The 17,078-nt window shown below is 40.7% G+C and overlaps 1 protein-coding gene across 16 annotated transcripts in view; it reads left to right on the forward strand.

Moving 5' to 3' along the window:
- myocd (myocardin) overlaps positions 1 to 17,078 on the forward strand; it is a 246,061-nt gene that overhangs the window by 189,519 nt on the left and 39,464 nt on the right. For 12 of the 16 annotated variants that reach the window (XM_041815357.1, XM_041815350.1, XM_041815356.1 and 9 more), the window contains one exon: positions 11,397 to 11,462. The exons of the other annotated variants lie outside the window; for them this stretch is intronic. In XM_041815357.1, the coding sequence (XP_041671291.1) occupies positions 11,397 to 11,462 (66 nt within the window). The remainder of the gene's footprint in view (positions 1 to 11,396; positions 11,463 to 17,078) is intronic. 16 annotated transcript variants of the gene reach the window in all.

A 17,078-nucleotide genomic window follows, 5' to 3' on the forward strand; every position in this document is an offset into this window, starting at 1 on the left:
GGCAGAAAGCTCTCCCATTTACCCCCCTTTATGGACAGCCTTGTCTGAACATGACTATTCTTAATTGTCCATAACTGTGTTCAACCACCTTCAGGTCCAGTGGGGGTCCCTGGTCTCTGGCCCCTTTATTTCATGGGTTGCAGGCAGGAAAGGTTGAGAACCCCTGCTCTACACCAGATTCATGGTGCACCAGAACCATATGTGATCTACAGATAGTATGAACAATGAGAAACTCAAGCACTGAACCATTTTGAATAAAAAGTCTGCAAAGGTACCAAAACGTGGGTCTGCAGCAGAGCTGTAAAGGTCGTCCTTCTACATACCTGCTTGATGTTACAGTCAGAGGGATTAATGCTCAGCGATATGAAGCACGACTACACGGCTACACCAGTGAATTTATGGGTGCATGTATGAAATATGAAGCGCAGGAGGAGTAAAACTAACGTCTGGTGACAGCAGCAGTCTTAAACAATCGGGATGTGCAGGATTTACAGTTTTTCTTTAAGACGCTGGAGCTCCAGTTCAACTCTGCAGCGTCTCTTTCTCGGCTCCTGATCTTCGTTATCAAAGCCATGGGAACCGCCGCTGCATGGCTGAAGCGAAAAGAAAAGATAAAAATCTGGTTTAAGCGCTCCCAGAGGACGTCTGAATGTTTTGTGAATGTGCATGTTACTGAATAGTTCTCATGCTGATTTGATTAACAGCTCAAAGGGCCGTGGCCCGTGATCCCAGGCTCTCCGCCATTACATAATCGTAGGGCAGAGGCGTCAAATATAAGTTAGATCAACACTACGAGGTGTCAGCAAGCATTCAAGACTAAATCACACAGAGAGGAGAACAGTGGAGTCTAACAAGATGCTGAAGTCTTCTCCAGTTATGGGACAAATGTTGTTTATTCATATGAAGAAGCTCTCTGGTGGTTAGAAGGGCATGCTTTTAGCAGCCACAGTTATCTGAAATAAGAACAACAAGCCTCCTGCGCTGTACCTTCTGCCTGATTCATCACTTCACAAAGCTGTAGGAGAGAAGAAAACCAATGAGGTGTTCTGAACGGATTAAAATAACACAAACCCATCCGTTAAGAAGCACAAGATGATGTTCAAAGCTGTGAAGGGCAAAAATCAGAGCTAAAACAAGATTAAGCAGGGCCGGATTCAGTCGTTTGGAGGCCCTGGACAAAGACAGGTATGAGGCCCCTCCTCAGTTAGACAGAGGCAATCACAGGAAGTCAGCAGATATATGAACATGGCTCTAGGCCAGGGGTTCCCACTGTTGGGGTCGGGACCCCACCGCGAGACACTGAGAGGGGGTCTCCAGATGCCTTAAAAAGCTAAGAATATTTTTAGGTTACACTGTTGCCACTTTACACCAATTTTGCTGAATTATAACCCGTTTTCATCCATTTTTTCCACCAATTTTATCAATTTTAACACAATTTTGCAACTACAACCCATTTTTTGTCCTTTTTAAACTCTTTCCACCACTTTTTTCTGCCTGTTTTTGCCACTCCTAAACCAAATCTTACCACTCTCTGACTATTGTTGGCTCTGTTGACACATTATTGCCACTGTTAACCCCTTTAACCACTTTTTAAGCCACATTTCACAATTTGATATGCCCATTTTTGACAGTTCCTGACTTTTTCTGCCTCAGCTAACCCTTTCTTGCCAGTTTATATTACGTTTCATCCAATTATAGCAAATTTCCACCTATTGTTGCCACTTTAACACCATTTCAGCCACTTTTGAATCCCCTTTTACCACTCAGTATGCCTATTTTTGCCACTTTAAGCCATTTTTGCCATTTTCTGGTTATTTTACCAGTGGGAACAGCCATTAGAATGAATGGGAGCAGAAGAAAGTTTGGACTTAAAAGTACTGAAGTAAGTAAAGGACTAAAGCCCTGCCTCTAGCTCTCCCTGTGTTCTCAGATGATGCTGATTGGTCCAGTTAATTTTTCAGACCTGGCTCAGTCGTTTCAGTTTGGAGCTTTGACAGACATGGAATCTGGACCATCCATCAGGTTTGCAAGGTTAACACCTGTCATACTAAAAACCTGCAGGATTTTTGCTCAGTTCTTTCTGATATAAATATGTTAATATGCTGACTCGGACACAGGGCTGAGGGCTGCACGGGGGTCAGTTTTCCTGGTTCCTGGTCAGGGCCTTTCTGTGCGGAGTTTCCATGTTCTTCCCATACATGCATGGGTTCTCTCCCGGTACTCCAGCATCCTCCCATCACCAAAGACATTCTCATTAGGTTAACTGGTGACTCTAAATTGGCCGTAGGTGTGTGTAGGCATGCCTGGTTCACTGGCGTGACCCCCAGTGGGATAAGCGGTGTAGAAAATGGATGACCCAGACACTGATGTGATTTCAGGAACTGGCATATGAAAGTATTTGGATTATTTCCTAATATTATAATATCTTATAATCTGTATGTTCAGGGTGATTCTTGGTTGGATTATACAAATTTTGAAGGCATCCTGACGGTGGTATCCCAGAGTCCAATGGCACCCTGGTTGAAATTTTGCTGTAGACCAGTGATACTCAACCCGCAGCTCTTGAGCCACATGGGGCTCTCTAGTGACCAGTTACGGCTCTTTTAAGGCTTACTTAAAAAAAACAAAAAAAAAAAACAACCTTAACTAAACCCTTTATGAAGGTAAACACTGTCATCAGTAAAGATTCATGATAGGTCACATCAATAAATCTGTTAGCCACACAAAGAAGACAGGCTTTAACTTCCAAATTTAAGCATTTATTATTTTAAATCTGTATATTTTTACCGTTGCTCAACGGAGCGTGTGTAAGAGAAGAGAGCAGAGGAAGTCTGCCGGTGGTGCGTCTCTTCAGTAAGCTCATTCATTGAGGTCTGCTGTCTTGTGTTTAAACCACAGACTGTAGAAAGAATTGGACAAACCCCGTGTGACATCAGTCATCTGCTTACAACTGGCGGACTCAAACGGCTCTTGAGGCCAATCCGTGGAGGCTTCCATATTGAAATCGCGGTCTCAACCGAACTTTGGATCAACCAAACCGCCCACTAAGCGTGACTTCCTGTCAGCCTGCTAGCTAGCATTCTGGTTGACAGAAACAGAGCCTCTGCCTGCCGAGCTATCTGTCAATCAAATGAGACGCGCCAATCAGCTTTCATCCCAAATGTAATCCAAACCATTGTGGTACAACCCCCCCCCCCCACAGTGGGAGCACAATAAGACACTAGCTAATGAGACACGTTTGGTGTTGTGAACCAGGCTGTAAAACAGTTTATTTCTAGTGTAAAAACTGGCTGTTTAACAGGAGTCCAGACGGGACTATCTTATGACAACTACGCCAATGCACGTCGTCATCAACAAGCACACACAGATCACACGTGGAGATAACGTCATTTTTAGTGAAAGTTGTCCAAACGTGGGTGTTTCATTTGATCTTTAATGCACTAATGATCATAAATATTGTCAACAGAGCAGAAATATAAAACCAGATCTCCAAAATGAGGCAGGGTGAAACGATGTGTCTGGAGAGCTGCAGGTGTGAGGCAGGGCTGGTTTTAGTCATTTGAAGGCCCAGGGCAAAGACCAACATGAGGCCCCTCCCCCTTTGACTAATGGCCCCTTCCCCTTTAACTAAAGAATTAATAATGAGTGGAAAAAAATTAGAAAGCATCTCTTTTATGTCAATAAAGCCACAGAACTACAGTAAATGCCCCAATGTGAGATATAAATACCCAAATAGCCAACCATCATCTAAAAAATCTTTAGGCCTGGTAAAACTTTCATGATGCTGGTGTTGGGCCAAAGACTGGTATCTCCTAGATGACCACTCTTCAGGGAATGAAAAAAATTTCTTTTGACATATTTTATTGCTTTAAAATTGGTTAAAACCACTGACAGATGTAAAGGGTGACCAATAGCACTGATTTATAAAAAGAAAAATTAAAACCATGGAAAAATTGAGATACATGGTTTTAGCCTGATGTCAGTGATAAATAAATTTTTTTTTTTTTTAAATCATTGACATATTGTTTCATCTGACATTTTAACACATATATTTGTATCCCATTAACCTCATTATCCACCAATTCACATTTTTATTTCATTTCAGCTACAGATGATCTGATCTATTATCTACCTTACATTCTTGGTTGGTATTGTGGCTCTCACTTAAGTATTTTATGGACAATCTTTGGTAAAATAAGGTTGAGTACCACTGCCATAGACGGTCCAACTCCAGGTCAAAGGAGACTGTGGAGCATGCTCAGTATGTCTGGTCTACTGCCGAGGAGTATGTATGCAAGAGTAAACCAGATCTAACCACATTACCTGGTGTGTTAGTCCAACTTTGACAAATCTGATAAATGCTCATATAGATTTTAAAAGTCCAGCTTCAGTTGGACCTGGAGGTTTAAATAGAGTCCCAGTCCAGCAGTGTCATATTAAAGTTTTAAATCCTAGCATCACAACAACCCTATAGATAACCTCTAATGACCCAGATATAAAAGCACTTACTCGTGGCTTCTTTTTTCTAGTTGAGCATAAATCTCCGACGCCGTCCTCTCCCTCTGTTGACTATAAGTCAGCGTGGATGGAGCGGCTCCAGAACTGAATCTTAATAGTGGAGTTTTGGCTCTTTATTCATCTGGCTCACATTCACAAATCTGCCTCTTACCGTCCAAGAGCATTGGAATAAATTACCCCAGGCCCGTTTTAAGGTGGATTTTCACTCTTTATGCAGAGGAATTAGACTAAAATAAACCCAATACTTCATTTGGGAATACCTGTTTATTACAAGTTATACAGCCACGCTCATACATCTGTCGGGAACACATTCCTGGTTTTTCTGAGTTCACCAGACTTCATGTAGGTCTAAAAACACCGGCCTCTCCTGCTAACATGTAGTTTTAAAGACATGGAGCTGTTATGAGCCTGTTTCTCCTCTCCTGGTGGCTGTGAACGTGTTAGAAACAATAAATCAGGCATCACTCCCCTCGCTGGTGTAATTATCGCCACTTCACCAGAGCAAACCAGGCCCAACAATCATTTATTTACACTATAAATCCTCAGACGTGTAAATGTGGCCGTGGATTTGTATGTCCTTTGTTGTCAGAGAAACTCTGAGTTGAAACAAATGTCTTTAGTTTCAAAGTCAACATTTTGGGAGGCAGAGTGTGGTACGGTTCAGTGATCTGTGATTACGCCGCGGGGCTCATGTGCACGCTGCAATCAGGACACGGAGAAGCTTTTTAGGAGAGAACGCTGATTAAATGACGGCTGCTGTGTTTCCTACAGACAGAATTATTGATACGCTTTCATTAGAAGGAATAAAGAGACGCAGAAAGCAGACCCTGGGGTTGTTACAGCTAAAACGCTCTGCAGAATTATCCAACAACAACGGTTACTTTTGCAGAATCACTTTTAGCTCTGCATCACCAGCTGTGGTGGTATGATGTTGGGGACTCAGACCCTGATCCAGGTACACAGGACCCTAAAAATGTGGTTTAATGGCAGGGTTTGAATGCACTGGAAGAGGTGGTCTTCAGCATGGTTTATGTGTACTGGAGCAGCGGTCCCCAAACTTTTTTGTGCCCTGGACCAGTCTTCATGAGAGACATTTTCATGGGCCAGCCACGAATGTGTGTGGGATAGATGATACAAACAGCATATACGTAAAAGTGCAGGAAAAAACAACTTACCATGCTGCTGACTCAGCGGACGTGAGAATCACCTGTCCCAATAATGCTGTTGTCAGTACAACTGTCTTTTAAATGCAGATTTCTTATTTTTGGTAGGTGTAGGCTCGACTTCAGTCTTCTCATTTAAGCAGAGGAGTTCAACAATGTTGGTCTTTTACTCGTTTTAGCTTGTGGGCTTCATTTTCAGGTATGGAACAGCAAAACCTCTCGCACACCACAGGGCTCCAAAAATATAATTATTTATTGCACCAACGTGACGTTTTGAGCAGAGTAGCTCTTCATCAGACTCAGTCAGTCTCTTTTTTGGCTCAGCACCTGCCTGCCTAGGTTAGGATGTGCGTGTAGACTTTTTTCTTAATTTTCGGGTATCATGTCACACGTCGGGTCAAACCTCTTGATGAGTTTCAGAGGTCAAAATGCAAAGAAACGGACAACATGATGGAAAAGACTCCAGTCATTTTTCAGAAAAAAACATCTTTGAGACACTGATAGTCAATAAAAATGGAATTAAAATAAGCTATTCTTTCTGTGTGACCTGGTACCAAATGACCCAAGGACCGGTTCCAGTCCCTGGCTCAGGGGTTGTGGACCACTGGTCCAGAGTACAGGAGATGTGTATGCAGCCCTGTCTCCTCACTAACCATCACATTCATGCAGCACAGGCCCGTTTCCTCCTCTGAGCTGTAGGGAGATGTGGAAGTACCAAGAGGGTCGTTGTTGACGTTTCTAAAGTACTTCAAACATCCAGAGTAGCAGGACAGACTCCACTGTCCACATGGAGCAATAACAAATGTCCACCATGGCTGTCTCTTCTTCTTGGTGGATTTAAACTACCTGCAGGCTGCATGCATACCGCCACCTACAGTATCAGTGTGCTTAACCATGCTAGAGCACAGAACCAAACACCTGCTAACATAGCTCATTACATTAGCTTTAACATTAGCATTAGCCCTTAGAGGGGGAGGGGGACTTGGATGCAGCTGAGGACCTCCACTTCACACTGGAAGCCGAATGACCGCCGCCATTTCTCGTCTTCTAATACCAGAAGTCACTTGAACTGAAAGTCTTATACGTTGTTTTCTCTGTTTTGCCACCATGTTAATAGAGGCAAGTCAACCACATAAGGAAATACAAGTAGACGAAAAATACGTCCGTTTTCAGACTAACAAGCACAGTGATAACATTACATTAATTCTAATAAGTATATGTATAGATATTTTTTGTTTGAATTCATATATTCATAAATATATGTTAGTCTGATTGTTTGAGCTTTTTATTACGAAAACAATCCTTGTCTACTGTATTAAATGACGTAGCAACTTGCCTCTGGCAACATGGCGGCGACATCGGGGTCCGGCCAGCCAGTCAATCTCCCGTCACATATTAAAGGCCCAAACAAACTCGGGCAAAACGTACGCAGAATGGAGGTCCGTACGGACTCAAAGCAGACGTCTGCAAGGCCTGTGTGCGCAAAGCTCAAGTTTTATGACCACGCGGACTCCGCTCCGCGTACCGGAGGTGTCACACAAAACACTGCCCCGCATGTATTTTTCACATCGACCGCATTAAATGTGACACCGACCTGCATTTTGTTCCTCTGTGCAGCGATGACGAGTGAGTGGTGACTCCAGAGTGGAGAAGGAGTGGGGCTAGGCGCCCAACTAGATCATCAAAGCTTTCACGTGTCATTTGGAAATATGGAAAATGTTTTTCCACGTCAATACTTTGCATGTCCTTCACCAACATGGCATACTCGCCTTCCTCGCCTCTGGTGGCATTTAATGGCCGTACGTACCCCCGTTTCTTAATTTTATTGCTTTGCAAAGCCGGTAGGCTCGACTATGGAAGCTCTGATGACTGCGGACAGTCCGCTCTGCTCACAGTACGCTCGAGTTTGTTCGAGCCTTTAGTCTGTGCTCAGCGATACTTGAATTTGGATCATAAATCGATTCATTAAAATTAATGTGGCCTAATGTCAGTACTGTGCTTGTTAACCTGGAAACTCGCATATTTTTCGTCTACTTGTATTTCCTTATGTGGTTGACTTGCCTCTATTAACATGGCAGAGAGAAAACAACGAAGAAGACGTTCAGTTCGAGAGACTTAGATTAGAAGACGAGATATGGCGGCGCTCGTCCGACATCTGGTGTGAAGTGGAGGTCCTTGGCTGCATCCACGTACTCTTGTAGAGGGGGTTTAGGCTGTTTTGTGACTTTTTGGGGTATTTTTTTTCTTTGTTTTATGATTATTTTGAATGTGTTCATGCTAACAACATACTTTTTGGAGGATAATTTTTTAATGAATTTCTGAAATGTTGATATCAGAACCTATAACCAACCAATCATAAACCCTGTGGACTTTTCGTACCCACTCAAGCTGTTGGTGACCAAAAATGTCCCATTTAAACCACATTTCTGATCCTCTAGCCATCACAGTAACAAAATACATCTTATGATATTAGGCTTTGCTTCATATTTGCAGTTTTGACTGTTTGCATCAAATGTCAGCAGTTTTTCCATATCTGGCACGAGGGGAAGGCGCACACTTTTATCCTGGTTTCTGATGGGGTCACTTTTTTTTAACAATTTATTACAATCTTAAAAAGATAACAAAGCATAAAAATCAATAATGTAGCTCATGAATACAATAATCAATGCTGTGATAATCTCCCTTAAGGAAATCAAAATTGCTTGTAATACATAAAAAAAAGTTTTTTTTTACATTACAGAAATCAGGGTTTTTTGTACTTAAACTGGCGTTTAACAGGTCAATATTTGATATTTATGATTAGTTCTGATCTTGTTTAAAAAATAATGCTAAAAGTTAAACAAATATAAATATATAGTATTTTAGTTAGGCTGCCATTGTTGGTTGTTTCAGGAACAGGGCTGCGTGTTGGTGGGTAATAGCTCACCTGGCAAAGCAGACAGATTTACGTGTTTCTTACTGGCGCATCCATCTCCCAAAGCTCCCATCTGAACAGTTTGGGCCCGCTTAGAAAGTGACAGGACCAATCAGCGACGAGGGGCAGTACTTTCAGGCATGGCGGAGTCGTGGCATAAGCAAGCAGCAACAAGAGGTCGGTGCTGTTATGGAGGACGAGATTAGTGTGGATGCTGCTAAAGCTCCAGTTTTATCAGAGCCTGATGACATTTCTTTGTTAAAAGAAGAACAAAGAACAGCAGTGAGTTGTTTTCTTTTCAAAAACAACAAAAGTTGTGTACTGACACGTCTACAGTCACTGTGGTTCAAGTTATGCAGTTCTTTAGGGAGTTTGCTCCTTGGTCGCGGCTACATCACGTGTTTTGTTGGTCTGATTGGCTCGTAAAGATGTGACAGACAGAAGGTTCATCCAATCACCCGCTGAGTTTTTTTCAAAGGCTCTGCCCTTTCCCAGTTGCTGTCTATGAGAGGTTTTCTAGATGGATTGGCCTGTCAGGTAAGGTAATGCTGCTTCACAGCTTCACAGCTTGATTTTCATTCAAGTAACCACGGTAACCAGTCCAGGCCGTCAGCATTAGTATGACGTCTTACTTGACAAATATTTTACATGCTGAGAATCTAGAGAACTGAGGGCTGGCCAGTTGTTCCCTGAGTGGTTCCCGTCCCAGCCAATGATAGCAGAGAGCCGTATTGACCTTGTTTAAGCAGATATGAACAGATGGTCCCTGAGGGTTGGTTGAGTCTGCATCAGTAGCTGCAGTGGTGACCTGAGCATGGTCATTTATGGGGAAATGAAATCACTTTATTATGATCTAGTATTGTGTCATTATTGATAGAAGTCTTGAAGGCTGATTCTCTAACTGGAACGTTTGCTGGTCCCTTCAGTGACGCACTAGAGACAAAAAATAAAACAACGAAAAACCCTAAAGGAGAAAAACCTGCATGTTTGTGTGGCCTTGATTTTTATAGCTCCGTATAAAAACCTTTCTTGACTGCATCAGTCCTGTGTTTCGGTCAGGTTTCAGTCACTCTCTCACTCCTGTGTTTGCTCGCTGCGATGTTTCGAGCTGCAGGTCATGCCCCCTCCTCTCTGTAAACTAAAGCAGATGTCAGATGAAGGGACGGGGCTGCTGTTACATAACCGAGGTGCTCTACCACCACCACGTTCTGATTTTTAACCACTAAAGAGTCGTTGCATCAAAGCTGGGCACTCAGAGGAAAATTCTAACATTTAGACGGAACTTAAACAACAAAAGGAAGAAGTTTAATGAAAGGGAACATCAGTGATCACAGAACTTTTCCTACTTCTGTGTCAATCCAGGAGCTACGGTGGCCCAGGAGGTCAAAAGATATGGTTCATGAAATGCAAAAACACTTTTAGGGGATTAGAAGACTCATCTCATGAAAAGAAAAGAATGTTGTAGAAAAATGTTTTGCTGTTTCATAAGGAGTTTGTGGCTTGCAAAGTGGTTAAGCATTTCATAAAACTATCTGTGTCCCACAAACTCTTTTTGTGTTTTTATGACAGATTTTTTTGTGTTCCATGAAATATTTTCATTTTTATATTTTATCAAGTTTGGAGGGGTTTTTTTCCATGATAAATTTTCATAAAGACTCTTAATTTTCAGGATTTATTTTTGCATTCTACGAAATGATTTTTCATTCCTTAATATTTTTATATTTAAGTAAATATAAAAATATTAAGGAAACATGAATATTTTTATATTTAAGTAAATATAAAAATATTAAGGAAACATTACTATTTTTATATTTAAGTAAATATAAAAATATTAAGGAAACATTTTTATATTTAAGTAAATATGTATATTAATTATTTCTTGGTTTTAACTGAATATTTTTCCATACAAATTTTTTTCTCGTAAAATGTTCTTGCATTTTACAAATCTTTTTTTTTTTTGTGCATTTCACTAAAATGTTCACTCACATTAAATGAGTTTGCATCCTATTCTTTTTGTTTCATAAAATTGTTTTGGTGTTTTATTGGATGATTTTGCAGGGCCACCATAAAGATGCCATTAACATACATACAGACAAAACAGCTTAATGAAGTTATATCATTGCATTTTTTTGTGCATTCTTCATTTGTCTTTTGTTTCACTAATGATATTGAGATTAGCATTTAATGGATTTTTTTTTGCATTTGACCTTGAGGGCCTCCGTACAAGGATCCCACTGACAGACACTGAGATAACAGTGAAGAGTAAAAACACTCACAGACACAAGGACAGAGACAGAGAAAGACCCACAGACTCGAGCAGACCAACAGACACGGGGGAGGCTCGATGTTTATGACCCCTCACTCCTACCTACACCACGCACACACACACAAACGCACAGAAACATGCGCACACGCCGCAGACCACACACTGTCTGCAGATCTGTTTAAAAGCCAGGAGCTGTGTTTATCATTCCCTACATCCTGCTCACAGAAACATTTGTGAGCAAGCAGCAGCCATGTTTTTTTTTTAATGTTTGCTGTATGCATTTTAAAGTCCATGCATGCATCTGTTCATGAAAAATCCACATCAATAATTTCTATTTACATTTGAAAACTTTGTCTACATCAAACTGCAAGTAAAGATTTAAAAGCAGCATTTAAAGGTGCTTCATTTCTGTCTTCTTGCTTTTTGTCTGTCCCTTTGCACTTCTCTCTCTCATCCTTCTTCTTCTCTTCTTTTTTTTTGCTCTCCCTCTGTCCATCCTTCCCTCCTCCTCCTCCTCCTCTCGCTGTAACTTCAGTCCTACAGCTAAGACTTCAGCAGAGGAGGACACGAGAGCAGCTGGCAGACCAAGGCATCATGCCTCGTGAGTAACGCCTCCCAGCTCTGAGCTGGCGTGCATGCAGGCACACACTCACAAAACACACAAATACTAACGCACACACCTCCACTTCTATGGTACGGGACTGCAGAGAGAGCGAGACGGACAGGAAATAGGCAAGGAAATAAATACTGTTTTTAAAATTTTAAAGAGACAAAAATATAAAATGACAAATTTAGCTGTCGCATTTATTTACTCTTTAAATTTTTTAAAAGAAAAAAATAAATATTTGAGTCATTAAAATTAAAATTTAACTAGTTTTTGACTCACATATCTCTCAGTAAGTCTGCCTTAGATGCCTCTGACAACAGGGTGAATAATCAACTTAATAGAGACAGTAGGAAAGAGTGAGTGGACGTGCTGGAGTAGATCCATCTCAGCTGAAACTCCGGGGTTTAGTTATTCTTCATTAATGGGATTTTTTCAGACTCATCTTTTGTCAGGATGTTTAGAAAATAACATCCATGCAAACTTTAGACAAGCTAAAACCAAACATGTACCCACCTGCATGCATGGATATTTTCCTCTCTAACATCTGTATCAGTTTAAAAATATCTCTTAGTTGTAGAGTTGTCCTCATGTCTTTAAAGCCAAACGTTTGTGGAGGAAACCTGCAGATTCCTAGTAGTTTCCACATTTTTCATACATCATAGTTTATAATTGATGCCCATTCCTCCCTGCAAAAGGGTGTAGCCCAAGTCAAACTGCATTAGAGCAAAAGGTCGATCCAGGAACTCTCTTTGAACAGGAAGAATTACGCCGCAGATTAAAGCATTAAAGAAGGGCGGAGAGAAACCGGTAGGAAGAAAAGAAAACAGCTCTGATGACGGATGCTCTGCAGAGAAGAAGGAACAGACTCCAGAGACGGATAAATCCATGGGGATGGACAGAAACAGAGGGAGCAGGTGGATCAGAACGGACAGAGAGACAGGCAGAAAGAACCTGCAGGCTGAAACACAGGCAGAAAGTGAGACAGGAGGATTAGAGCACACCTTAAATGCCCAAACCTGGTCAGACCCACTGAGTCAGGACCCTGGTGAAACAGTAAAGGTCACATATGCAAAAAAAAACTTTTTCAGGCTTTTCTAACCAAAATATGTGCCTCTCTGCACAACCCTTCTCTAACCCTAACCCATTCACAGATTTTCCCCTCATGATGTCATGTAGGGAGTTAGCCCCGCCCCCAGGTTTTGTTGAACCTCTCCACTCAGAAGGAAGTCCCACCCTCCTCTCCTGATCCTCCTCTCAGCTGAGAATTAGAAGAACCACAAACATTAGGCCATATTCATTCCCTTAGAGGGGCGGAGTAAGGGGCAGAGTCAGACAGCTCAGTAACATTTAAAGCCACAGACACAGAAACAGCTGGTTCTGAGCAGGGCTGAAACAGAGAGGGTTTTAGACATGCAAAAATCCAATAATGGAGTAACATATGTAGCCAGAGGCAGGTAATTATATGAGCAGGCAGAGAGACAGGTAGATAATATGTGCAGGCAGAGAGACAGGTAGATAATATGAGCAGGCAGAGAGACAGAGAATATGTGCAGACAGAGAGACAGGCAGATATTATGTGCAGACAGAGAGACAGGTAGATAGTATGTGCAGGCAGAGAGACAGACAGATAATATGAGCAGGCAGAGAGACAGATAGATAATATGAGCAGGCAGAGAAACAGGTAGATAATATGAGCAGACAGAGAGACAGGTAGATAATATGAGCAGACAGAGAGACAGGTAGATAATATGTGCAGACAGAGAGACAGGTAGATAATATGAGCAGGCAGAGAGACAGAGAATATGTGCAGACAGAGAGACAGGCAGATATTATGTGCAGACAGAGAGACAGGTAGATAGTATGTGCAGACAGAGAGACAGGTAGATAATATGTGCAGACAGAGAGACAGATAGATAATTTAAGCAGGCAGAGAGACAGGTAGATAGTATGAGCAGGCAGAGAGACAGGTAGATAATTTAAGCAGGCAGAGAGACAGGTAGATAGTATGAGCAGGCAGAGAGACAGGTAGATAATTTAAGCAGGCAGAGAGACAGATAGATAATTTAAGCAGGCAGAGAGACAGGTAGATAGTATGAGCAGGCAGAGAGACAGGTAGATAATTTAAGCAGGCAGAGAGACAGGTAGATAATTTGGGCAGGCAGAGAGACAGGTAGATAGTATAAGCAGGCAGAGAGACAGGCAGATAAGGCTTACAGCCAGCGAGCAGGCAGACTGGCCGGTGACTGACCGCGTAGGAATGCTCTCGTGCAGCTCGCCCAGATTTACACGAAGCGTACCTGTTTACAGCAACCGCCTGCACAGTGACACATCAAAGCGGAGACACGTCCGAACACAACATGGAGGCCAAGCCGCCGTTTAGGCTTTGTTCTTCTAATGTCACGTACGACAGTGATGAGAGCAAGAGGAGCAGCGTGCTTTTAAATCCTCTCTGCTGTGATTTATGCTCTGTGTTATGGTCTTGTTGTTCGGGTCATAGCAGCGCTGGCATGTTTGCAGCACATGCACAAATGTCATACACATAAATACTGCTAACGGCATTTATATCAGACACTGCAATCTGACTTTTAAGTATCAAGAAGTTTGTTTTCCACTAGATTAAAGCAGTTAGTTTCTCTATCCTTGATGCTAAAATTAACTTGATGTCGTCTCTTTAAAGCAGTGCGAGGTTGTTGTGTGTAGTTTTTGCAGCACGGGGACTGCAGGTCGGGGATTCGTCCAATGATATCTCTGGCACCGTTTGCCATTTTGCAGCGGCTCCAGCCTCCAGATAAACTGCTGCTAAGTGTGCGGGGGAACAGAATCCAGAGGCCCGGCAAGGCTCTATCAGTTTCTGGGAGTCTGTTACTGATAAGGTAGGAAGGAGGCCCGTGATTGGCCAGCGGGGCTGCATACACTTTTTTAAAAAGAGGTTTCAATTGGCCATTTATCAGTTGATTGTAGGTGGAGGTGCAGACGGTGATGGTTGAATTTGTTGGTACACTTTCTCACACTGATGTCTTATCAGAACAGTCTCTCTAATAATGGGAGATATGAAGGGCAGAGGCTTTACTTGTGTTTGATTGGTTCAAGGTTCAGCTGATCGCCTACGATCAATGCAAAACTTTGGATAGTAAAAAACATTAATAAAGAAATACAAATCCGATCCTCTAATAGCTGAGCTACTAATGATTTTTTTTTTTATTGCATGCAACCAACAACAACAAATTCTGTCACATTTGATGTGTTATTGTTACTGTTTTTCCCCTCCACTTTAAGAGGCTGCATTTGATAATCTTACAGGAATTCTTGTTTTTGTGATTATTTAATATTTCAATGTTCTTTGCAGGATCAGTAATGATGCATGAACATAACTGCTTTTGCAGTGAGGTTACAGCAGTGGGTACAAATGTTAGTGTAAAACTGATGAATTAAACTCTTTTTTTTTTTTTCATTTATAGTATATTATTGTGAAATTGTTGGTAATCTGTTACCTCATTTGGTACTTTAAAAATTCTCGACCAATTTTCCTTTAAGGGCTGCAGAAATAGTTGATTTTAACCAGCCATATGTGCGTGTTTGATGTCTCACAGCGCCCCCTACGCTGGTTTGGAGCGTCAGTCGAGCACGCCTTCAAAAACAACGCAGCATAAATGTTAGATGCAGTTTGCACCCGACCTGTAGGAGGACAGAGGGACAATAGCAGAAACATCATGTGCAATGGGACAAACATGTCAGTCCGTATTTCGGTTGAGTCCCTGGCTCGTTGCATTTATTTGTTTTTCATTAAATACAAATCTGATGAGTTTGTTTAAATGTGTGCTACTAAATAAAATGAAAAAATAATAAAATGAATTTAAAAAAGGCCTTAAACTATGAGCATTGAAGAGAGATTTTCTGTTTTCTTTAGCTGCCGTACAACCACATCTGTGGACGCATTCAGCTGAAAGTCACTAGTTAACATGGTCACCAATTAAACCTCAACACCAGACCTGTGACAGAGGTACGTCAGTAAAAATGTTAGAGAAAACTATTAAAACTATTAAATATGCACAGTAATACTGTAAAGTGGCAGCGAACCGTTAATAAAATGCTATTAAAGTATTAGTAAATACCCAAAAAGCTTTAATAAGCTTTAATAATATCTCTCCTGATGTATCGGTAAACCCTAACCTACCACAAGTGTCCTCCTTTACTAACGCTTCACTAAAGCAGTTCAGAATCATAACCAGCCTTACTGGCCAAGAATGCTACACAACAAGGGATGTGACTCTGTTAGCTTTGCTCTCAGTGTACAGCCAGGCTGTCAAACTCAGTCACAGCAGGGCCCGGATTCTGAATTCAGGTCCAACCTGAGGGCCTAACAGGGTCAACATTTTACAATGAACAGCCAACCTCATTTTTATCAGCAATGAATTATGGAAAAAAAAACGTATTACTACAAAAAAACATGTTTCCAGTTTTTAAAAAAATCAAAATGATAAGTTTAAGGCTCAAAATCTGAGAGTAAAGAAATCAAACTTATCAGTTCAAAAGGTCAAAAATGAAAATAAATGTCATAATAACTGTTTTTACAGGCAAATGTTTGAAGTAGAAATTTTCAATCATGTTTCAAATGTCAAAATATGAGATAAAATTCAAAATCATGTGTTTAAAAGGCCAGATTATGAGGCAAACTTTCCAATCAGAGTCTAAAACATAATATGGGATTAAAAGTCAAGTTTGGAGTTAAAAAGGTCAGAATATGACCTAAAATTTAAAATTGTGAACCTTGAAGGTGAAAATAGGAGATGAAAAGTCAAAATCATAAGTGTAATTGAGATATGCAAAATCAAAAATATGAAGACACAAATTAATGTCCTGTTTACATCCTGACTTCTTATCATATTCATTTTACTCTTTATCAAAATGTTTATTATGTAAGGTTATTTTAAATCAAGGCTTAAGTTGATGTTTTTATACTGGAGGAAATCTGCAGACCTCATTCTGGTGGGCCAGCTAGAATGAAAATACGATCTGATCTTGTGGTCCAAGTGTAACTGTATCGGGTCGGAAATGGCCCCGTAATAAAAAGTCATAAAAATGTGGAAAGAAAAAGTAAAAATAATTAGAAAAAGAAATGTGGGAAAAAAAACATTTGAGTTTTGCTTTTCAGATTTTAAAATTTTCATTGCACAAGTATGACTTCAATCTATTATTATAAATTTTATTTTATATTTTGACCTTTTATATTTATTATTTCGACTTTTATCTCATATTTTGACCTTTCAGGTGCATTGTTTTAAATTTTAAGTCATATTTTTGCCTTAAAAAAATCATGATTGTGACTTTCTTTTTTATATTTCTGTCTTTTAAAAGCTTTATTTTAACATCTAATTTTGTGTTTTGACTTTTTGAACTAATAAGTTTGATTTTTTATCTCAGATTCTGAGCCTTTTAACTAACCATTTTGACTTTTTAAATCTCAAAATCATTTATCATCAGTGCTAGTTTTTCCCCCATAATTTATTTCTGGTGAAAAAGACGTCAACAGTTTTGTTAAATGTGGACCCTGTCAGACCCTCAGGTTAGACCTTAGTTCAGAATCTGGCCCCTTCTGTATTTGAGTTTGAC

The sequence above is a fragment of the Cheilinus undulatus genome, linkage group 20, assembly GCF_018320785.1.
Source record: "Cheilinus undulatus linkage group 20, ASM1832078v1, whole genome shotgun sequence".
Lineage (NCBI taxonomy): Eukaryota > Metazoa > Chordata > Actinopteri > Labriformes > Labridae > Cheilinus > Cheilinus undulatus.